Below are 23,243 nucleotides of genomic sequence, written 5' to 3' on the forward strand. Positions count from 1 at the left end.
ATGGGACCAAGTCTGTGTGGAGGGGGCACTGGATGCCGGCGCAACTGGTCACATTAAAAAGCAATAAATCATTGAAGAGCTCAAATCTCCACTGGCTAACACAATTTCTCACTTCCAATCGGGTAAATCGTTGCACGTGCATTTCGCATAAATAAATTAATGAGTCCTCCAACAAGGACACGGATGCGGACACAGATTTGAGCCCGGAACGTGGCTGGCCGCGCTGCAAGCTGCGATTTATACGAGTGCGCTCCCTAAGCGCAAAATAATTTAAACACTGTCAATAATAGTTTGGGGACAAAGTATTTTTCCACCGACAAGTTGCCCCCGAATTCCCGACTCCCCGGCTCGTCCTCGGTCCAGCTCCTCTCGACACGTTCGCACGCGCTCCCAAGGATGCCAAGGATGGCTTTCCTCGTCGTATTTGCCATCAATTGCACTTCCGCCGCTGGAGTGGGGGCAGAGAGCAATTTCTTGTATTTTGTCGGAACCGGGAAGAACAAACGCCAGACCAGTGCAGCCGGAGCTTCTTTGAAACAAATGCAGGGCAAACTGGGGAGGAGCGTTGCAGGGGGCGGATAACTGAAGAAGTGGCGTCGTGTACTCAAGGAAATTGCCATCATTATACTTGTCGCAGTTGCCCTGCTTTGTGTTAAATAACGTTTAATGTTTGTTTGCCATGAAATTGATTTGCAAAGGGATCGCCTTGGCCTGCCAAGACTTATAAGCTTTGCCCCGGCCCCATTGGTTTTCTATAAATTAAATCATCTGCAAGCCATTCTTTGGCTTACTTCAGAGGGCCCAATTACATGGCTGGGTGGGCGTTTGAACTAATTAGGCAAAGCTCACCTGACTTTCACTCGTTCCCTGGCCCACACTCATTAGTCATCCGACATGCCTGCCGGCGTTGTCAGGACCAGGAGCCGCATGTGGGTGGAGTGTATCCGGGGATGCGCTGTAGAGGGGCGCAATCATCACCGCACAACCTATAATTATACCAGCGGGACTCCGAACAAATTGGCGAGCACGAGGCCTGGGGCAAATCACTTTGGATGCGCCAGTGTGTAAAAGCACATTATGACCGGACCACCAAGGAAGAAGACCGAGGACGCGGAGCACAAAAGGCATCGGGCGGCAATTAGGAAGCAATAAAGTCAAACGCTCCCAACACAAAGTCACATGTTATGCAGACCGTTGGCAGACGATGTCTAATGTATCCTTTCCCTTTGTTCCTTTTACGATTTCTTTTGCTGCATGCGACATCTGCGATCCCAGTGTGACACTAAGGACATTCGAGCTAAATTGAATGCTCCAATGTCTTCTTCTGCTCCTTTGCTGCATCGATAATCAACGCAAACGTTTCGCCGTGCAGCATGTTGCAGCCTTGTTCAGGATATTATTATTTCTCGCCATAAAATTGCAGCTATCATCCATTGCAAGCGCTCCCTGAGCAGTGTGAAGAAGGCAGTAACCATTCGATTATCGCTGCGTGAGTGCGGAAGCTGTTAAAATCATCATTGCACCGGGTACACATCCCGATAAAGTTTCAGTTTTTCGTTGCTCCTGGCATGTTATTAATTAATGTGACTACTTTAAGAAGAGCGTTTTACGTCGTTTATTGCTGTATTTGAAATCATACGGGTGGTCGGGATCCTAATTGAATATTTTTTGGGACTGCCCAGATGTCAACTCGATCCTTACGAGCTTGAATAACCATAGCTCCATCAAAAAGTAGTGACCACATTTAACATTATATTCTCAACTGTAATATAAATTCCATTATTCGTATTATTATTCAAAATATTGTAGGAATATTGGAACGAACATAAGTTTTAATGAACCTGATCCAAAATCTGCACTCCGGTTAAAGGTTCAGTTCATATCCTAAAACAAACTTCTTCGAAATGGCTCACAGTAGTGTTGTCAAATACAAGTTGACATTATTATTTGTGTATTTCTTACACAAAAACTATTTCATTTTAAATTTTTTCTAGCGATATGTTGCAGATCATTATTTTTCAATCCGTTACTCGTAGAGTAAAAGGGTATACTATATTCGTCGGAAAGTATGTAACAGGTAGAATGAAGCGTTTCCGACCCCATAAAGTATACACTAACCGAGTCGATCTAGCCATGTCCATCTGTCCGTCTGTCTGTCTGTCTGTCTGTCCGTCCGTATGAACGCTGTGATTTCGGAAACTATAAAATTAAGTTATCAGGTTCTTGAGATTCTGGGACGCCCACTTAAACGCCCACAAACTGCGAACAAGAGTGGCACCCACAGTTTTGATGCTAGACACAAAATTTAACTGAAATGTATTGGTCTCGTCAATACCTATTGATTGAACTAATATTGCTGTCTCGCTTTCTAATGAGCTGTAAAAACTTTATTTAATTTGAAATTCGTTACCTGAGTAAGAGGTATCTAATAGTCTCGAGGAACTCGGCTATTGCGTGCTATCTGTTTTTTTTGGTGGCTGTTTATCTCTATAGGGAGGCGGGAGATTTTCACTTTGAAATTCTTTATTTACGTTGATTATTTGATATTGTCTGATTTGATATGAGTCTAATTGGTTAGGATCGCGTCAATCGTCAGTCTCAATGTCTCCTCAAAAGATTTAGTCCGATACTTGCCGTAGAAGAAGGTTACCTTTGCGCGATATTCACCAGGGATAAGAAACTTGTGGGTCATGGAGCTCCCCATGCGCCACTGGTGCATGTAGTAATGTCCCACCTCAACTGGACAGTTGTAAATAAAGTTACCATTTTTGCTCATATCCTTGAACCAGCTCTTAAAAAGGCTGTTCTTCACACTCGATGTTGTGGCGCACACGTCGGTCTTTTGGTTGAACATGGACTGAAAGCTCTTGGCGTTGGCAAGACGTAGCAGAATGTCGATGTGGGCCTTGAAGCCCCTCTGAACGGGCCTGTTCAGATACATGTCCATATTCATCATGTTGTTAACTATGGTCATCGAGAAGTTTTTAAAATACTTGGGATTATAGCTGCAGTTGCCGGTGAGGAACTGTACACTGCGTTCCTATAAGAAAGCTGTTCTGGAGAGTTTTTGCAATTGGGGCTGGAGGCTGACTTACCCCCTCGACAAGATCGATTTGGAAAGGCAGTTGAATGAGAACGGACCAGACAAGCAATTTCCACATCTCAGTGCCCACGATGAAACTCAAATGAAAGCCCTCTAAATCTATTCCAAACTACGGTCGCGGGCATGATGTGTTTATTTCCAAACCATTAGCCATCGGCATCAGTGCCTCAGATATGTATGACAGCATCGGCCGTGCAACTCATTATGAAGTCCTCGTCTTTGCCCTTGTACTTCCCAAAATAGTTGTAGGTCTCCAATCGGTACGATCCACTCGTTATGAACGGTGGCACCAAGCCCTCCCCGAACTGCCAGCCCCTCAGGTAGTAGTGGGTGGCATTCAGGGGACACTGGCGGAGGAAGTTTCCGTACTTGAGCAGGTTCTGGTACCACTTCTTGAACAGGTTGATCTTGGCCGCGTTCACAATGTTGCATACGTCCACATTGGTAGAGAAGAGGCTCTGAAAGCATTTCGAGTTTCCCACTCGAGTCCTGAAGTCCAACCTGGCCCTCCATCCCCTGAGCAGTGGCTTCCGCAAGTACATGTCCAGGAAGATCTTGTCATTGCGAATGGTAAATGTGAAGTTTTCAAAGTAGTCCCGGTTGAACCTGCTCTCGCCGGCTATGAACTTGATGCTGCGTTCCTGGGAGAAGCAAGTAGGATCTCGTGATAACCCGCCGCAGTGAGTGACTACCATAGACTACTCACCGCCCTGACAGGGAACAGAAATATGACCAGAATCTCCAGCCTTACTACCTGCAAGATCCACATGGGCAAAGCCATCTATGATCATAAAAGCCAGAGAACGGTTTCAATAAATGTTTTTGTGTTTGCAAAATATATTAATTATCCAGCCTGTTGGAGCCTGACTATCCAATTGTACACTTGGGGATCGTTCTACACTGCACTCCAGTAGGGGATTGTCCGACTGCTTCTTGAACTTGCCATAGAAGAACGATCCGCCGATTCGGTAGTCACCCAGGTAGAGAAAAGAGGGCACATAGCTTGCATCCAGGGTCCAGCCATGCAGGTAATAGTAGCCCCCCTTTATTGGGCAGCTCGTTGCAAAGTTACCCACTTTCAACATGGAATTAAACCATCGCCGATAGATCGACTCCTGGGAGCCCTTGATGAGGGCACAGTAGTTCAAGTCGTGCTGGTAAACACTCTGGTAGGGCTTGCCCTTCGAAAGACGGAACTCGAAGTCCAAGTGCGCCTTCAGGCCCTGCCGCAAAGTGGTGACCAGAATCATGTCCATCATCACTTTGGCTTTGATAATTTGGATAGTAAAGTTGGAGAAAACCGATCGGTCGTATCTGCAGTCACCGGCCTTAAAAGTCAGTCTGGGGGCCTAATTAGCAGATTCTCAAAAGAGCCCACGAGAAAGAACTCTACGACTTACCACACCTTGCCGTATGACAGCAGTTACAACGATCCAGGCCAGAACAATGGGTGCAGGCTTAGCGGGAAACATTGCGGGATGATGTCAACGCGAGCATTGCCGCTAAAAACCGATTTTTGTATATAGCAATTAAAGCCATTTAATGGGCATGTTGTTCGTTTCAAGTTACGCGGTAGATTGATTATTAGGTCAAACAATTACACTCGCACAAATCAGGTAAGACTCGGAACTATTTGTTATGCATTGTTGCCTCCACCAGGCACTGGACGAGAAACAACTGCTTCTTGGTATGATACTTCCCGTAGTAGACCAAGGCTCTCAGGCGGTAGTCCCCGCTCAGCAGATAGGAGGGCACCAGACCCGTGTCGACGTGCCAGCCCTTGAGGTAGTAGTGCCCCTCCGGAACTGGGCAGTTCTCCATGAAGTTGCTGTTCTTGGTTACGCTCTTGATCCACCGCCGGAAGAGCGAGTCCTTGAGGGTCGAGAGCAGCTCACAGTAGTCCGTGTCGCTCTGGACCAGGCTCTGGAACTTCTTGGCATTGCTGAGACGCAGCTGCACGTCAACGTGACCTCGGAAGCCGGCCTTTAGGGCCTGAACCAGCTCGATATCCGCGGAGATTGTGCTGTTCACATACGTGACGTTCATGGTTCTGAAGAATTTGGAGTTCTTCTCGCACTGGATGCGAGTCAGGCTCACCGAACTGGGCTGCCGGGTGCAGATTTATTAAATAAGTTATCTAGGATCGTTCTCCTCGTGGACCTGTGCTTACCTCTGCCCAGGACAAGAGTACACCGATAATAATAAATGCCACTTTCAACATGGGTACTTCCGATCGGAGGTGCGAGTGCAATGACAATCTGCTCTCAATGGTGCTCTTGTTGTTCGTTTGCACAGGGGCCGGTTTCCCTAATTGGTTTTAAATTACTTCGAAATGGTCACTGTTTCAGAACTGGCTTTTTGCTTTCGCTTTATTTATGAACGAAAATCAATTGGCTGTATCGAATTGGAGACCTACGTAGCTTTGAGCAGAGCATAGACGTTCAAGTCCAGAAAAAAGTCCTCCTGCTTTGACTTGTGCTTGCCATAGAAAAAGTGAGCAGTGATACAATATTCCCCGGGAAGCAAATAGTGCGGAACCAACTGCGAGCTCAGCTTCCAGTCATGCAGAAAGTAGTGACCCGCGGGAACGGGGCAGTTGACCATAAAGTTTCCGTGCTCCACCATACTGTCGAACCAGCTCTTGAAGATGTTGGATCTCACCGAGGAAACCACGGCACAGGAGTCCAGAATGTGGGCGAAGAGGCGTTGGTAGCTCCTGCCCTTGTCGAGACTGATCTGGGTGTCGATGAGGACTTTGAGGCCTCGGTGGACGGACTTTAAGGTTGTCATGTCCATGTACAATGTGTTGTTCTTAATTTCCAGTGTGAAATTTTCAAAATGCGTTCTGCTGAAATTGCTCTTCCCTGCCTGGAAAATAAATGACGACTTTGCCACAAAAAGAAAGGAATTGTTTGCAAAATGTCCTCTAACTTTGGTCTAATCCATACTCACTGCATTTGTGATCCTCAATCCGTGAACATAAAGCAGAAGGCCAACAGTGAATACTTTTAACATGTCCATGCTGATGTCGAACGTGTAATGATGCTTAAACTAAATTTCCATCCAGCCACCAGCCAGACTAAACTAATTTTAATTAATGGCAACTTGTAAAATTATGGAAATCACTCTTCGCTTACTTTATTTCAACCACAAAGGCACAGCCCACCACGAAATCTCTGATTCTATTGTTACTCCTTAACTGATTCATGTCAAACTTCACGCGGTACTTGCCTGCATACAAAAACTTTGGGATGTAAAGAGTGCTATAATTGTAGTTCCTTAGGTAGTATACGTTTGGTTCTACCGGGCAATACGTTTTAAAGTTTCCGGCATCGAAGAAGGTTGCGAACCATTTTTTAAAGATGTTATTCCTCTTTCGTGCCAGCATATTGCACATATCCAGAGTGTATTGAAAAATTTTCTGATACCTATTAGAGTTCTGCATGCTAATAAGGAACTCCATATCCATTGTCACACCCGGGACCAAATCCCTTAGCAAGTACAGTTCCAGATTTATCAGTGCATTTTTTACAAGCAGCGTAAAATTAGAAAGATAGCTTCGATTAAACTTTCCACACTGACTCTCCAGCATTATAACTTTGTCCATCTGAAAACGATTTAAAGTTTGCTCTACAAAAGACTGTTATCAATCTTGGAACACTTACAACGGAAGTGGGCATGATCGTAAGGCACACTACTATCGCCACAATACTTAAGTTTTTCATGGCTATTTCATAAAGTCGCGTCTGGTGGAGGGATGAATTTTTACTGAGGTCGATATCAAAAACATTGGGACTTAAATGTTTGCTTCTTATCAAACCGATTATTTTGATTGGAGCTAAACATATTTAAACGGCCATTTTAGAACGCTTATTCAGATTATCATATTCAATGTTACTGGCCTCTATTTTGAATAAAAATCGAAATAGATTAAAATCAATTATATCAGATTTTTATTTTTCCTTTGGTATCAACTTTTTAACATATTTTTAAAAGGGGTGATTTCTGATATCTGCTCTAGAATTGAAATTGTCTGATATGATCATGTTAATCACACCTGTTCAGCAGTGCGTGGCATTTCAAATATTTAACGAGATCAAGTGAGTAATCTGCACATTAAGCGAATACGTTGGGTGCATTACTTATTTAGGCGAACCGAACTCATTTTATAATTGGTCCCATGAAGCCAGCGTGTCAAATTGAGTTCATAAGGTTTTTTCAAAAAAATAATCTGACTGTTTTTGCTATCCTCACAGAAATTACTGGCCATTGTGAGTAATTTGCTGTTCAGTTAAGTGCTTTGCATTTCATATTCTCCCTACAATAGGAAACACAGGAAGTGCTTAGTCTAGGATGCCATCATAATACGATTTACATGGAATATTTTAACATATCGTGCATTGAGAACCGCATTTCTAGTGAGCTGCACACGAAAATGGAGATCCCCACTGGTGTAAAGATTCATAAAAGCCTTGAACGAGGAAAAGGGTGATCGGCTCTAATCAAAACAATGAGGGGTTCTCAGTCTGGATAAGTCAGTCTGGTGAAATTCCAAATAGCTACCCCTAACCGGTTGGTCAGTAGTATAATTGCGATCTGATTCCGCAGTTCGTTGTTTCTCGTCATTACAGAAGCAAAGTGATGACTTACCTAGGGAGTCGTTTGACCTTTGATTGATTGTGAGATTTTCTCAAAACTGATTTGATTGATAAATGGAATGTAACGAGAAACTGTCTTTAATTCGTTGGGTAAGACTGTCAAATTGATTTTCTGGCTTTAAAGCCTTTAACCCGCAGGTTCCTCGGGCTGCAGCGGTACCCACAGTCTTAGTCTCCTGCGAGCATTCAACAAGGCACTCAGTCATTCGTGGCGCTCATCCTAGATGCAGTCAACGTGTCTATGTTTACCCAGCGCAGGGCCCCACCCGAATCCCCGATGCCGCATTTATGTGCACGAACCACTGCAGAAAACAATTGCACGTAATTCTGCTTACGCCGTTTCATTGCAACAATGCTCGGAAAAGGCAGACAAAAAACCGACCTGCCTAGCCATTTGTTGGCGTTTTCCTTTTTTCTGAATTTTCCCCCTTGCCTTCCTGCGGTTGCGACAGACTGATGGCCAGACGGAGTGACAGAGCGACAGATGGAGGGTTGTCCGCCGGGGTCGGCGGGTCAGAGGTCGACCTATGCGCTTAATCAGAATCGGGTCTGTCGAAACTAAGGCGCCATCCAGCATTGTCTGTGCCTACTTCCTGGTCCTGGTGTTGGCCAAATAAATGTCTTGCCTTCGCTCTTCTGGCTCCTTTTGTCTTCTGTTTGTCCCTCGTTCAGCTTTCACTCCGTGACTGACTGCCTTTCCCCTTTCTCCATTCTGCTTCCTCTTTTCCGCCTGCCTCCGCCTGCATATTGCATTTATTTACATAGGCCCGGCCTGACTTTTGATTTTAAGCTCTTTGGCTCTTTGGCTCTTCTAACTCAATTCCCTCTCGGGGCTTTAGTCCTTGCAGCTGTCATGGCGCCAGGTACCAGTGTTTGTGCGGCTGTGATTGTGGCTGTGTGCTGCCTTATGTATTTACGGATGCAGTTACGTGCCCTGCCTGCTGCGGGCTGTGCAAATAGGACACTTGCCCCTTCTGTAGGTCGCCAGGATGCAGACTCGGCCCGTGACCATCGCCACAGTCCTTATGTGTGACTTTTGCTTCTTGAGCCATCCGGATTATGTGGGCTGCCCTAAGAGAAGCTCGTTCTTTAATGCTAACAATATACTGGGCAGATTTAGCCCAATGACATGCTTTGTGTTAATGATTGTTTCTACAGGTTGGAAAAATGTATTGAATTGTATATTATGAGGTAGCCATTCTGAGCTCAGCAGATTACTTTCACGTAGATATAATATCAATCAAGTATTCTCAAACGGTTAGGATCGAACTTAGTTCCTGCGAGTCTAGGATATGACCCCATAGCTGCTTCCATTCTTTGGAGAAATCTGATTGCCCTCAGACCCGCAAAAACTATAGAAAACGCCTCGTCGACGATTTCAACCACAGGCTGTGATTTAGCCCTACAACCCGACCCGTCCTTCTCCCTGGCTCCTTACTGAGCGCTCTCCTGCCACTCCAACTGAAAACGGCAATCAAAAGTGCAACGGAGGAAGACAATTTTCACACTTGGCATGAAAGAAATATATTTTGCTTGGCAAATATGCTGACCTGACCCCTCAGAGCAAACAAGCTGGCAGTGCAGTGGCACTCGTGCGAGTCGGTCGAGGGAAAACGTCATCATAAATGGCCAGGAAGGACTCTGAAGACGGCAGGAGCAGCAATCAGAGGCGCCTGGAAATATGCAATGCGAAAAATCAACACAGCACAACGATGGGAACGACCCCAATTACCCTCGATTCGCAGTGTGAATGGGAAAGGAGTGAAAAGCAGGAAAAATCCCTGAATATTTACAGGCGTTGGCATGAAAATTTGTCACCTAGCAGAGCAAACACCTCCGAATCGAGCCCGAGTGCAGTGCCGGAGTGTGGGTGGGGGTGTGGGTTCTCATGTAATCGAGCCTACAGATATGCAACCAACGAGTATCCCAGTAATCGACACTTGGGCGCGGCAAACAGGACTCCGAACCGAACCCTCCTCGACTTCCCTGCGCCGCGTTTGCGCCTACCGGCATGCAGTTGTAGGGGCAGAGTGCAGCGCCCGCCTGGAAATGTGCAACGCTCTGATTGGCCGTCGCCGGCCGTGCTCATAAAGTTTTCAGGAGCGGTTCGGATTGGTCCAGGCCCCAGCTAAGGGCAGCTCCCAGTGCGCATGGGCGGCGAGAGAAAGTGAAGCGGAGGTGCTCAGCAAATAGAAGGAGCGCCCCACAGTGTGCAATGGTATTTTATTTTCATCCTGGCTGGTTCGAGGGTAGTGTGCGTGCTGTGTGTGTGTGTGTGTGGGGCGATTAAAGCTCCGTCCGTGGTGAAAATGGCCGGGGAATCGCTCTGGAGTGGTGGTGGTTTTTGCAACAGCCACTTCACGCGTGTGTGTGAACTAATTGCATTGGAATGTTTTTGTCTCGCCGCCCTCGATATTGTTGTTATTGTTACTGGGTGTCTGTATTTGCATTCGGGTTTCGGGTGTTTGACATTGATTGCATTTGCAATTTGTATCATTGGGGCAGCACGAATTACTTGGCTATTCATGGAAAACCTAAGCTTAAAAGCAGCTTGGGAATGGAACATTTTGGAATTTAATGGTATTAACAGTCTACATAGTGCATTTCGAATCTCTGCTCTCCTGTTGCATTGGTAAGTGTCATTGTGACACTTAAATTCAATTAAACCTGCCTTGCCTTTATTTTAATGTTTCAACCCCAAGTAATACCCTTGGGCAAGCTTTTGTGTAGACTTCGCTTTTCATTTCTCTCTTGTGCTGCCACATTCTCGTTCGACTGGTTTTCTTTCGTCCTTTTAGGTTACTTGCGTGAAGTCTACACAAAATGGGGTCAAATTCGCCGTGATTTGAAGAGAATCGAGAGCTTTCATACATTGCGAATAAATGTTCATTAGTATAGAAATCATATCATAATTTAATTTGGTACTATTGAGCAACTTCAAAAACTGCTTCTAATTTATAAGAAATATCTCCGATTTTTGATAGACTTTGCTATCAAAAAACTAGTGACATTCGCACCTTCAACATACAAAAGTTCTGATATCAACTTTGGTATTGATCTACTAATTAAATACGCTTTCTAAATTTGTCTCATTCGGCACGCTTCATCAAAAGCGTACAGCTAATTGCCTACACAGGCATATTGATGAATATTGACATGCGGCGTGACGAATGCAAGAAATGTACAAAGTGTATTTACTTAGTGGATCGTAAAAGTTGATATAAGAAAGAATTATAGAAATTTATAAGTTTATTGATATCTCAAACCGTTATATACTTTATAGGGTCGCAAGCGCTTCATTCTATCTGCTAAATAATTTCCGACGAACCGAATCCTCCCTTTTACTTTACGAGTTCGGATATAAAAAGAATTAAACCATAATAATAGACTGGGATATTCATTTTCACCGTCCCATAGCTCCAATTTTCTAAATTTGTAGATTTTTATTGTGCTTTTCGCCTAACCAATACATTTACCTTAAGTCTTGTTATGCATACCTGTATCGCATTAGTGACTAACATGAGATTATTATTCTATACTTTATATGCTCTGCGTAAGGACCGAATCTGTAGTGCCTAAGCTGGAGCTTTTTTGACTGCCCCCAGCGTAGCGACCCTTTTTGCTGTTCTTGAATTAAATTTCTGGTTGTGCACTGCAAAACCAAAAAAAAGTAAACACGTGTAGTTCGCTTGTGCCTTTATCAACTGTTATTTTAACTTGCACTGTTAAGGTGACATTTGCGGCTTACTTTAATTCTTTTTGATAAATTCCTAATCTTTTGCCAAATGACATTTAATAACACTGTGCTTATTGTGATCTTATTGGCTTTGAAAAGCCATTTTCAAATGTGTGCTCGAAAAAAGATGCGTACACACGTATGTGGGATAATACAAATTTAGTTTATTGTGGGAATAGTTACAGAATGTTTCTTAACTTAATGAACGAATTGTTTCTTGATATAATGTATATGTATGTCTTTAAAACCGACTTCTTCGCGGAACCACGCACTGGACGACTTCTTCACTTTACGACTTGCTGCACTCTTCCTCGGTAGCGTCGCTTTTTTTTATACTTTTTATGATTTCTCAGAAAGACTCGATATTCTTTAATATACTCGATATTCTTTTATGTACTCGATTAATAGTATTGGATAACAAAATAATAAACGGACTGTAGAAGAGCAATTCAAATTCAAAATAAGGGACAGGGCCTAAACCGTTGATGTCGCTGTTACTCTTACGCTGCAAGGGTGATACACTAATACTAAACTCCCCAATCCTACACGTATTCTGAGAAAAATGAGGTCACAGTGGGAATAGCTCTGTATTTTGCTAATATTGAATAACAGGTAAACGGATTCTTGGTTTGTAAGTAAATAAAAAAATGTAAATGGTCCAACTCTATATCTTTCTACCATTTGCTTTCAGCTATTCGTATGCTTAACATTATACTCTAACATAAAACGTCTTTACATGTACTGGGGTAAAATGCTACACGTTTTAGGCATTGATATGGCTTACACGCTTATGCTTTGCGTTGGAAACCAATAAATCTTTGCAATAATATCTAACATTTTATCTCTCCTTATGTAACCGATTTCATTGTGTTATTTAAGGAGTATCATCTCCATTCGAATAACTTATGCTAATGTTCCTCTAACTGTTTCTTTATCTTCTGAACTTTTGGGTTCTTGGCCTCGCAAATAACTAGATTGTCTTCAATGAATTTGATTCTACTACTAAAATGTTTGTACACCCGCTAAAGGTGTCAATTCAGTTCCCTTATTTTTATACCCTTGCAGAGGGTATAATGATTTCAGTCAGAAGTTTGCAACGCATTGAAGGAGACGTTTCCGACCGCATAAAGTATATATGTTCTTGATCAGCATGACTGGACGAGTCGATCTAGCCATGTCCGTATGTCCGTCTGTCCGTCTGTCCGTCCGTTTCTACGCAAACTAGTCTCTCAGTTTTAAAGCTATCGGGCGGAAACTTTCCCAAGAGTCTTATATCTTTTTCAGGTAGTATATAAGTTGGAACCAGCCGGATCAGACAACTAATCTTAAAGCCCCATAGGAATAATCGGAAAAAAAAATTTTTTTTAAATATTTCGTTTGTGTATTTTAACATATAATCTCCTAAGCTTGGAAATAACATTTTTTAACAATTTCGAATTAAATTCTATTAAAATCGGACGACTATATCATATAGCTGCCATAGGAACGATCGTAAAATTGGTGGGAAAATAATATGAAACAAATTATAGCCTCGGTGTTTTTTAACATATAACCTTCTACGCTTGGAAATAACATTTTTTTAATAGTTCTGAATTTCGAATTTAATTTTATCAAAATTGGACGACTATATCATATAGCTGCCATAGGAACGATCGGAAAATTAGTGGGAAAATAATATGAAACAAATTATAGCTTCGGTGTTTTTTATCATATAACCTCCTACGCTTGGAAATAACATTTCTTAATTAGTTCTGAGTTTCGAATTTAATTTTATCAAAATCGAACGACTGTATCATATGGCTGCTATAGGAACGATCGGAAAATTGGTGGGAAAGTAATATGAAACAAATTATAGCTTCGGTGTTTTTTGACATATTATCTTATGCTATTGGTTATATCATTTCTTGTATTCTTAAATTTAATAATTATATCTGCAAGGGTATACAAACTTCTGCTTGCCGAAGCTAACTTCCTTTCTTGCTTCTAAAAAATATCACCTAATTTAATATTTTGTATGATAGCCATTATTTTTAAAGGTATCTGTGAATCGTTTTGACATATTGACTATAATTTTTTTGGTGTGTTCCGACCCAATTTTAGCCCGCTTTTCCTGAAGCCGTTTTTTTAAGGCCGACTTGGACGATATAGGCATTTTGTGTAAACGGCGGTCGCACTCACTCCACAAATTCTCAATTGGATTGAGATCAGGTGATTGGGGAGGCGTTTCCAAGACTTTTGGGTAGTTATACAACAACCAGGACCTTACTTTATGGGGCTTGTGCTTCGGGTCGTTGTCCTGATACAATTTAAAGGTGTTGCCAATGCCCATTTTCTCTACCGACTGCTTAAAATTTTTTTTTTAAATTTAAAGGTACCATTGGTTCATTACACCATCTATAAACACCAGATTTCCCACTCCTTTGTAGAGCTCGGTGCTCTAGATGCAACTGGAGGACAAGTTTTCGCTGCTCCAAGGACGAATTCTTACTTTTGCGGCCCATTTTAAATTCGTGGCTAAAACTTAATGTTTGCGGCTTGATTGGCTTTTTGGGTAAACACATCAATTGCGCCAATTTATGGCCATTTGGAGCTGCCACAGGGATTTTTACACTACTTTCGAAAAATACCGAATATTAAAGTAACGCAAATATAGAGTTTTTTTTTTGTTTTTGTATGTTTTTTCGTTAGATATCAAATAAAGTATTAAAATATATTTATATGTATGAAAAGGTATTATTAAAAGCTTTGATATACCAAAAAGAAGAAGATGTCCCTATTTAGTCTTATACATTTTATTCGCGTTTGAAGATGAAAAAAACCGAATATTAATGGGATCCACTGTAGAAGAATCTTATGTGTATTTTTTAAATTTTCAGTTGGCTTTTAAGCTCGAAGTAGTTTAAGAGTCGATCTCCATCTTTATTTCAGAGGATATACCACTTGTTTTGGGGAAAGATATTGGGCTGCCAGTGTCTATAAGGCATGCGGTAATTAATGGGGTTTTGGGATTAATTATTTGTATTTGCGCTCTTACGCTCTGGGCAGTCTTGAAACTTCCCACATGCGTGCCAGGATCCGTGCTTCCTTTTCGGTATAAGGCAATATTTTTCGTAGTGCCCATTTTAATTGCAGTTGGCGAACCGGAAATTCTTCGTCTCCGCCAGGATCAGCGATGCGAAGAATTCATTTCCTGCTTTCGTTCAGGCAAACGAATGCCAGACATTGGCAAAAAAACATTGTATGCGAGCATGGTCACGCAGTCTGGTGCTGGAATTCCTTCGATGATGTCTCAAAAAGCTCTTCCTTGATGTTTATGTCGTTGGCCAGTATAATTTTCTCATTGAAGTACGAAGCGAACCTTTCTCCTGAACGCCATTGACGACTTTGAAACGCGTTCCTCAGCTCCCCCTTAGACATCTTAGTTGAAAATGCGAGGATCAACTGCTCACAAGGACGGTCGGTCGGCTCCGAAATGTGCATGGCGTTTGCCTGCAACCAAATTTGCGCCTTCCCCCTTAGTTTGGCAATAAGGAGCATACGCACACCAAACGAGTCCAAGTTGTACACCTGCGCGATGTTTTGCTGTTGTGTCGTAATCCATTGTGATTTCTTTTGTCAGTGCGATCGTTGTTGCTGAAGATTCGAGCCGTTTGATTACATAGGTAATCTGGCGTTGATCATCACTGCTTGTATCGTGCTTTCCAATACTGGATTCATCGATGTCGATGTTATCCCTGGCGCTGTTAGCGGTGGGGCTGTTAGTGCTAACAGCGTCGATGAAAGCGCAACTTTTGCCAGAGTTTTCTAAGTTGCTGCCGACTACGAGTAAACCCGTGTGCCTAATGCTATTTTGGCGAATCTTCGAAGGGTACTCCAGTTCTAAAGCGGTCATCTTACATTTTAACTTAACTTTCAATCAAACAAAAACACCTCTTAACGAGGTAAAAAGTAGTGGCGAACGCGCCTTTAACAAAAACTTCTGATATCAACAATTGTGACGAAAAATGATATTACATTCGATAAAATAAATAAACTATATTAAATTTATGATTTCAGAGATATATAGCACGTTTCTGTAGCATTAGTTGTTTAGATACTATAAGCATTTTAAATCTGGATTTTTTTTTGATTTCCCGCTAAACTAGCGTGTTTTTCCAAAAGTCGTAGAACAAACGTTTTCTATTTCAAGCTGCTTTATACACCCATAGGGTTTCCAAAACCCTAAAACTAAGATGGGATGCATACAAACCCACAAACAAAGGGACAAACATTTTCATTTTGGGAAGAAGAAGAAAATCTTGTTTTTTGAATTACTCAACAAATGAGGTGTCATTCGACGCGTATTCTCAGTAAGAATAAAACTAGCTAAACAGACGGGGGCTTTTATCCCCACCGTATCCAGCAGCTCCAATTTTCTAAATTCTTACTTTTACAGTTTCACCGCTTTTTCTCCCAAGCAAATCTATATTTCGAGAGTATGCAATCTCCTTAGTTTTTGCAATACCTTTCGATTGGTGTATCACTCGTTGCGATCGGACCATAAATGCAGATTTTCAATTCTGCGGCTATATATAGTAGTTGTCTTCGCACGCTCTCTTGCGCGCTTCGCCACTACGTGTACTGCCGTCTACAGTGATTTAAAAGCTAGGCTTTTCAATTTTCAATTTATAAGCAACGTAACGGGTTTTTGATATTCGAGACTTTCGACTATAGCGTTATCTCTTGTTCAATATTTAAGAAAATCAATATCAATTGTTCATACTTTAAGACGTTTTGTTTAAGTTTAAGAACCTTTCTCTTAATTTTTAACTGTTTTATTATTATGCAATACTTATACTTTTAGCGCCATTCCATACACTATACATAGTTTAAAACGATTTTAATTGTGGTGTTACTATTTACGATGTAGTGGGTAGCGTATGAGCATTTTCAAAGTCCCACCCCTACACCCCCAAACTTTTCACATTTCTATATTTACGGCATACCAAAAGACTTTTTTTTGAAAAAAACAAGTTTTAAGGTCTGCGCCTTGGTTTTAGAGCTTATCCCTCATACGCACTGTTGCCGTTCATCGAACATATTATTTTCCGTGTTTAAAAAATCGTACTAAGCTTTTTCAACCAAAAAACTATTTTTAGGTCTTATTGACCTATCATGAACTATCTTATTGACCTTACGTGAATACATGTAGTATAAGTAATTTTGAAGGGAACATTTAGGCCGTTAGGCAAGGCCTATCAATAATTCACTATTAATCTACCAAGTAAAGGGTTAAGAAAAATATTTAATTTTTTTTATCCTCCTGTATAGTACATATGTAGCGTCTCCATTTTTTAAATAAACCTTTATTTTCTTAAGAGATATGACTTACTAATAAAATGATAAGAAAATTAAATTTTTTTGGGGTTGGAAACGAAGCTGAAAAAAGAAGGCGATTTCACGTTGGGCACGGAAATTCCCGATTACTGTAAACTTAAGGAAACAAATATTTATCACTTTTTTTTTTGACTACATTTTTAAAAATCAAAATATTAATATAGAAGAGTAAAAAATATTTTTACAAATCCAGCCTAGCTAAGTAATGCGTATCTGGTATTCGAGACACCGTGGTTTCGACTATATATAGTTTTTTCTTGTTCGTTAGCTATTACTTCCAGTCAGAGACTAGTGTGCCCTTTTTTTCTCTGTGTCTACGGGAAAAGCTCCCACTTAATGCATGAGCTTGAAACTTACGGCGAAGAGTGTGTAGAGTTCCGAGTGGGAGGGTTGTACTTGTTGCCAGTGTTGTTGTCTGCGGCGAATTCGGAGACGCAACATGTTTGATGGTGACTTATCTCGAACGAAATGCTGTTGCATACTGGACCATGAGAATAAAATTGGAACTAAGCGATATTCCTATATAACCCAGTGAAGTCGCTAATGCAAATATAACCTATAAGAATTGTTTTGCATATTTATTTTAGGTTGCATCTCCGCGTTGTTAGATGTGTTCCAGGGGCACTCATCGACGAGGTGCAATCTTCGGTTTTTTGCCGAAACTTTTACTGTTGCTGTTGCTGCTGGTGTCTCTACTTCGCAGCTCAGTTGCCTCCTTATTTGCCGGCTAACAGTTCGGAGAGGTCCTCGTGCGAATTCGTCGTCTGCAGCTTCGCCTCGTCGTCGGCTGCCCCAAGGACTCGTGCAGTTGGATAGGTTCGTGCCCGTTGCACAATTCGCCAGCGATGGCAAGCTTAAAATTTTCGGAATGCGTTAAGGATCAGTTTTGCGCGAATTACGGTCATGAAAGGTTGCTACCGACGAAGAGCCGGCGTCCGAAACAAACATTTTCAAAATAACATTTCCCAGAGTCTTCCGTTCTGTGCGTGAGTGTACGGTCCGCGACTTTGAGTACGTCTTGAGTGCTTGAAAAAGCAATGTAAACATATCGCCTATGAAAACTGACCTAGCACAAGAAACGTTGAGGAAGTAACTGACCTAAGTCAAGCTCGATAAAACGAAACCAGGATTTGGACAATATAAATGAGGAACAGGAAACCTTTAAATACATAGAGATAGAGTAAATTAGTGTATAAAGCTGGTGACGACCACCAAATAGTTTTAGAACAGATACAAGTGCTAGTAGTTCTTAGTCTTTTGCACAGCTTTTTGTTAATTCATATCAGTTAGAATTGCATTGTGTATCTTAGACATAATTAGATTCCTTGGACGGCTTAACCAAAAAAAGCTAAAAACATTTCCCAACATCGCTCGCTTAAACTATAAATGGTTGTGAAATGTAGTAACGTAAATATCGAAATGTTTGAATAGAACCTTGAATAAAGCAGTACTTTTGAATTCTACTCGCGTTTTCTGATATATTTTAATAGATTAGCTAAGCTTACATCTATAACATTAATTTTTCGGTAAAAGACTGTAGTTCTTTGTTCAGTACTTACACATTAATAGTGAGCAGTGAAAAATATCGAAGAATTTCCAATTTATAAACGGAATAAGTGCTGGAAAGTGTGAAAAAATTCTGAACCGATTTAAAAACCGTGGCAGTCTTGAGTTAAAGAAAACTGAATTAATGGTAAGCCAAAAGTTTTCGATTATATTAATTCAACTCTTTAAACACAAAAATGAATACATTTTATAGGCACTTTAGATTAAATAGGCTTAGTAGATTATAGATATCAATAAAGGAAATTCTGTTTCTTGTGCAAAAGCTTAAACTGAGATCGGAATCAGTCTGTAAGCTTACTAACAGATCATGTCGAATACTGCCCCTTATTCTGGTTTTCAAGCTCGTCTCTTTCTCTTGTTCGGCACAGTGATCTTCCACTCACAATTATTTTATGAGTGTGATAGGAAAACATGTTTAGGAAGAGTAATATAAAATATTTATTGGCTCAAATTATCAGGAAGTAACTCAGTAAGGTCTTGTGAATTTCAAAAGCTTAACTGTGCTACCGTTTGAACTTGGCTGTACGTGACTATAAAAACGGATGTCCAGCAGCCAAAATTGCGACAATGGAACTCACCCGGCTTAAAATCATATTGATTTTCTTGCCGCCTATTCGACACTTCAGATTCAATTAAAATTTTTGGACTAAAATTGCTCTTTGCCAGTTGGTCAAGTGCAACATCGGCAATTTTCGCAGTCAGCTGGAGGACAGGGTGCGGAATTGAGGGGCTTGGGACAGCTGCTAAACAAACGCCAATCCAAGCAATTTCAGAGTTGACTGCATTGCAATGGGCGGCTCAAAGGGAGGAGCTAGGCTGCATGCACTGCAGGAAAGTGATTTTTGCAGTGATCCGAGCCCAAATCCGAATCCGCTTGTGTGAAGTGAGTTGCATAAATGTGCAAGCTGTTCAAGTGATTTCGAGTGAAAGACTCTGAATGAGACGTTGTCTGGCATCGGCTGCGGATCCCGGTCCTTCGACCGTATCTGCCTGCATTATTTTGTTGCATACTTTGCTGCGTCATTAAACCAATTGATGAACCTGAGCAGGAGCGGTGGTGGGGGACAAACGTGTTTATTACGCTTACCGTGCCGTAAGTGGAAAATCAAATTTAAATTCCAGCAATGCTTGCTAGTTGAAGTCCTCTCGAGTGGTTCTTTTGATTAGGCTGCTAAACATGTAGTAAAAGCCGAAGAGGGTCGGTTGAAGTGCTTTAACAGTTCTTTAATATTAATTTCAAAGCAGATATCCCAGTGGTTGTTACACATTGTGCTGTTGTATGCAGGCAGGGCGGTGCTGAAGTCAAAACATTTCATTAAAGGCAGTAACGAACACTGTGAAAAAGTACACAAAAGCAGCTGAAAACAAAATGTTGACAAAAAGCGTAAAACACACAACTCAATAGTGCACAAAATGAAATGAAAATGACGCAACATGCAAAGAGCAGAAACAAAACAAAGAGACTTGCAACAAACTCGGAAAAAATGTAACCAAACCGACTGACCAGCGAACGGAAAGTCCCACCGACAGACGGACCATACAAATAAATACGCAGTCAAAGGCAATCAACGTCAGCCAGCAAGGCACGGAAGGCGGGAAGGCAGCTCGCTCCCCCTTGACAACTACCGATATTTGATTTGAAAACATTCCGAAAAACGCTGCCCAAATGCATCCGCCCTTCTATTTTGAATGCTCGTCATCGCCATCAGCCCCATTTGGCTCCAAGGATCGCTGCAAATAAATAAATGGCAGCCATTGGCACAACAATTACAATCCGCTGCAGACATTTCGCATTTTGTACTCCTTTTTTCGGTTATTTCTTGTTGCCGCTTTGTCACTTGATGTTTTAATTGGAAGGCAACATTTTACTTTAAAGCCGTTGTGCGTTTTTAGACTTTCCAGAACCAATTCTAAATGCGCGGTTGATGGACACAAATTTTGAAATTTAAGACAATAACGTTCGACTCTGATCTACACATGTACATTACAATTCAATTTATACTTAGTATAACCCATTTGGTCGATAATAGCCGTTCCTCGGTTGTCACGAGTTATAAGTCTATTTGTTAACAAAACATGCAATCTGTTACTATGTTTATGCTATGAATTTCATGCATTCTCCAATATGCGATGCCGAATTCACGCTTTCATTTCGCGATTTCAGCCGATTCGTGTGTGCATAAACACCATTTCGTGAATTCGGCAACACACGAAAGTTGACTATGAATTCAACCTCAAAGCGTGAATTGGTGACAATTAAACTCCGGTAACTCTATATAATTATCGGAGTTGCCACATCGATATAAATACATAAGTACACCTTACATTTAACAAGTTATTTGATCATTTAGTGCCAATGGAAACTAGTTTTCATCGTTTATTTTGACGGTAAAAATATGTTATACTGGCTTGCACATACTTTATCTTTAATACTAGCAAGATTATTTCATGCGAATCGAGAAAAAATAATCGGTTTAATAATCGCTAACACCATTTTCCACCGGTCCGGCACCTCTGTCAGCTGAGATTAATAGAATGCATGAATTCGGCGGTGTCGCATAAACAGGAGCAAATTTTATTTCACGCTTTTAAGAAATCATGAAACCCTTAGCATAAACATAGTATATACAACACAGACAAATTCATGAAATGATATTAGTAAAGCTGTCAAATTTTTTGAATTTGATATAGAGCTCTATGGAGTAGTAGGCTGTGAAGTAGGCTGTGCCTCACCATTTCGTAAATTGGGACTGAATTCATAGTCAACTTTCGTGTGTTATCGAATTCATGAAACGGTGTTTATGCACACACGAATTTGCTCGTTTCATGAATTGATTTCATGAAATAGGCATAGCATAAACACAGTATGTAAAGATTTTCCTATTTGATAATATTATATTGTAAATATAACTTGAGTGGCACGATTTATATGCGTATATTTCAAAACGAAGTATTGTCGATTTTAAAAATATTTACCATATTATTTCCTTAAATGAAAAATGGTTTCTATTAAAACTATACGCTGTAGTCAAACTTTTACCGAACCGGGATTTAGCGAAAGTTGTATAACTCATGCTTAAGCCAGATTTTGCCTCTAAGGCTTACTATACTTTTTGCAATATTCAACTTTTTTTAAACTAAAATCAAGCATTATTAAGCTAAGTGAAGGAAATGTCAAGGTAACATTTACACAGCACATACAGATAGCCAGCCAAACAGAAAATAAACGAATCAAGAATGGTGTCTTTCCTTAAACAAATTAAACGTATTTATTATAAGGTTTCAGAGAATTCGGGACTGTAGTTTTTTGAAAAATCTTATAAAGTAAAAAATGTATGGTAAGGGAGACTGCGGTAAGGATAGTTAAGGGTCAAGGATAACTTGTGGCGGTTAAACGGCTCGTTTGAAATGCGTGCCGAATATAGATGTCCTCAATGAATTACTTTTGAAATGAACTAATCATTTTATTATCATTAAAAAATAATGCTAATGCTAAAAGTAACGCTAACAACAAATTACATTTGAAAAAGTAATGCCAATAAAAACATTATAAATTTTAATTGAAATAATCATATTTTTAAAAAGTAATGCAATGGAAAGTAATGCAATGCTTTTCCATTAGAATTACTTCTCCATTGGCATTACATTTTAAAAAAGTAATATTGATTTTTCATTAGCACTACTTTGTCAGAAGTAATAAATTATTTAGCATTACATTTTTAAAGTTAATTAAACTTTGTCAAAAGTAATTAATTGTTAAGCATTACATTTTAAAATGAATTTAAAATTGATGATGATGATTATAGACACAACACTGTCTTCAAACGCCATCGGTTGAGAAGTTATGAATTAATTTCCGTCGACGTCATATTTGATAAAATATTTTCATTCCGTTCGAGAACCTATTGCACATTGGGCGCTCGCGAGATTTATGAATGTAAGTATTTTACGAACCGAAATCTCGTGCCAAACGCGTAACTGTTAAAATCTTGACACCGCTGAATTCTAAGATTATAATAATATTCTGTAAACCAATAAAGAACAACATTAAATTTACATAAATGCTGTCTTCCGCGTCAGTGGGCTATAACCGCATTTCAATATCCTGAAGAAGGTTTTAACAAATAAAACAAAAAAATCTGTTCCATTTTATATAAAAAGATTGGTGGCCAACGAGTCCAAGTATATTTAGAAAAAATGTATTTTTTAACAAAGTACCATTTACAGCGGAACATTGTTTGAAGGCTTTGCATTGATTTGCAAATGGTGAAGTAAAAAGTTAACGCCAAAAAAAAGGCTTTCAAGTGATACCATGGTAATGACTTTTTATTTAAAGCTGCTATGTCCAACCAAACGGTTCTTACTATCCTTGACCCACTCTACCCTATAACGGAATAAGGTAATAAAAATAAGCAGTCAGAGATGCTGATTAGCTGGTCAAAATTGTTTATAAATAAATGTAACAAAGTTCAACGTCTCAAATATATTTCCTAAAAATCATAACAAGGGTTGCTTTTTCTGGATTTTTATTGCAATTCAAAACCAATTCAGTTTTTTCAGTTTTTGTCAGTCGCCTTATTAAGTAAGGTATTTTCTTTCTTAAATTGTGTACTTTAAATATGGGGTAGGGGAGTGTAGAGTAAGGTGACGAGTAGGGTAAGGTGACGAACTCGTCAAACTTCATATGTGACGTCAAGTGGAAAATTCCAAATAATTCTAGTCGGTTTCTCATATCGTGTCCGCAACGTATTCACAATAACATTATTAAGAGTTCGCGTAATATGTTCGTGAGATAATTATACCC

The 23,243-nt window shown here is 40.5% G+C and overlaps 7 protein-coding genes across 9 annotated transcripts in view; 1 reads left to right on the plus strand and 6 right to left on the minus strand.

Annotated features, from left to right (window-relative positions):
• Window positions 1–2,546: 2,546 nt before the first annotated feature.
• LOC119554440 lies at window positions 2,547–3,263 on the minus strand. The gene is made up of 2 exons (XM_037865350.1): window positions 3,096–3,263; window positions 2,547–3,040 (listed from the first exon to the last, which is right to left on the minus strand). The coding sequence occupies exons 1-2, from the start codon at window positions 3,159–3,161 to the stop codon at window positions 2,567–2,569; spliced, it is 540 nt and encodes a 179-aa protein (XP_037721278.1). The 5' UTR covers window positions 3,162–3,263; the 3' UTR covers window positions 2,547–2,566.
• On the minus strand, window positions 3,188–3,884 carry LOC119554439. The gene is made up of 2 exons (XM_037865349.1): window positions 3,810–3,884; window positions 3,188–3,744 (listed from the first exon to the last, which is right to left on the minus strand). The coding sequence occupies exons 1-2, from the start codon at window positions 3,882–3,884 to the stop codon at window positions 3,271–3,273; spliced, it is 549 nt and encodes a 182-aa protein (XP_037721277.1). The 3' UTR covers window positions 3,188–3,270.
• A 28-nt stretch (window positions 3,885–3,912) lies between these two features.
• Window positions 3,913–4,575, minus strand: LOC119554992. The gene is made up of 2 exons (XM_037866130.1): window positions 4,504–4,575; window positions 3,913–4,452 (listed from the first exon to the last, which is right to left on the minus strand). Exons 1-2 carry the CDS (start codon window positions 4,573–4,575, stop codon window positions 3,913–3,915), a joined length of 612 nt encoding a protein of 203 aa, XP_037722058.1.
• Window positions 4,576–4,732: 157 nt separating this feature from the next.
• On the minus strand, window positions 4,733–5,324 carry LOC119554997. Its single transcript, XM_037866136.1, has 2 exons — window positions 5,274–5,324; window positions 4,733–5,209 (listed from the first exon to the last, which is right to left on the minus strand). The coding sequence occupies exons 1-2, from the start codon at window positions 5,322–5,324 to the stop codon at window positions 4,733–4,735; spliced, it is 528 nt and encodes a 175-aa protein (XP_037722064.1).
• A 191-nt stretch (window positions 5,325–5,515) lies between these two features.
• Window positions 5,516–6,166, minus strand: LOC119555302. Its single transcript, XM_037866619.1, is given in 2 exon segments — window positions 5,516–5,971; window positions 6,056–6,166. Coding segments are annotated over 2 exon segments (567 nt in total).
• Window positions 6,167–6,236: 70 nt separating this feature from the next.
• On the minus strand, window positions 6,237–6,783 carry LOC119555005. Its single transcript, XM_037866146.1, has 2 exons — window positions 6,769–6,783; window positions 6,237–6,710 (listed from the first exon to the last, which is right to left on the minus strand). Exons 1-2 carry the CDS (start codon window positions 6,781–6,783, stop codon window positions 6,237–6,239), a joined length of 489 nt encoding a protein of 162 aa, XP_037722074.1.
• A 10,987-nt stretch (window positions 6,784–17,770) lies between these two features.
• LOC119552616 (myb-like protein AA) overlaps window positions 17,771–23,243 on the plus strand; it is a 173,079-nt gene continuing 167,606 nt past the window's right edge. The window contains exons 1-2 of one of the 3 annotated variants that reach the window (XM_037862279.1): window positions 17,771–18,053; window positions 18,407–18,566. The gene's annotated coding sequence lies outside the window, so the exon portion shown is untranslated. Of the gene's footprint in view, window positions 18,567–23,243 lie in introns of all 3 variants that reach the window. The other 2 variants (XM_037862280.1, XR_005219722.1) reach the window with 2 other exon arrangements.

The sequence above is a fragment of the Drosophila subpulchrella genome, chromosome 3L (assembly GCF_014743375.2).
Source record: "Drosophila subpulchrella strain 33 F10 #4 breed RU33 chromosome 3L, RU_Dsub_v1.1 Primary Assembly, whole genome shotgun sequence".
NCBI classification, from domain to species: domain Eukaryota; kingdom Metazoa; phylum Arthropoda; class Insecta; order Diptera; family Drosophilidae; genus Drosophila; species Drosophila subpulchrella.

Excerpts from the sequence above, each read along its gene's own strand:
- LOC119554440 (XM_037865350.1), bottom strand. The coding sequence starts at position 3,161 with ATGTGGAAATTGCTTGTCTGGTCCGTTCTCATTCAACTGCCTTTCCAA. Across the intron at positions 3,041-3,095 it reads AAATCGATCTTGTCGAGGGG|GAACGCAGTGTACAGTTCCT; the intron begins GTAAGTCAGCCT and ends GCTTTCTTATAG.
- LOC119554439 (XM_037865349.1), bottom strand. The coding sequence starts at position 3,884 with ATGGCTTTGCCCATGTGGATCTTGCAGGTAGTAAGGCTGGAGATTCTG. Across the intron at positions 3,745-3,809 it reads TTCTGTTCCCTGTCAGGGCG|GAACGCAGCATCAAGTTCAT; the intron begins GTGAGTAGTCTA and ends TGCTTCTCCCAG.
- LOC119554992 (XM_037866130.1), bottom strand. The coding sequence starts at position 4,575 with ATGTTTCCCGCTAAGCCTGCACCCATTGTTCTGGCCTGGATCGTTGTA. Across the intron at positions 4,453-4,503 it reads CTGTCATACGGCAAGGTGTG|GCCCCCAGACTGACTTTTAA; the intron begins GTAAGTCGTAGA and ends TCTGCTAATTAG.
- LOC119554997 (XM_037866136.1), bottom strand. The coding sequence starts at position 5,324 with ATGTTGAAAGTGGCATTTATTATTATCGGTGTACTCTTGTCCTGGGCA. Across the intron at positions 5,210-5,273 it reads TACTCTTGTCCTGGGCAGAG|CCCAGTTCGGTGAGCCTGAC; the intron begins GTAAGCACAGGT and ends TGCACCCGGCAG.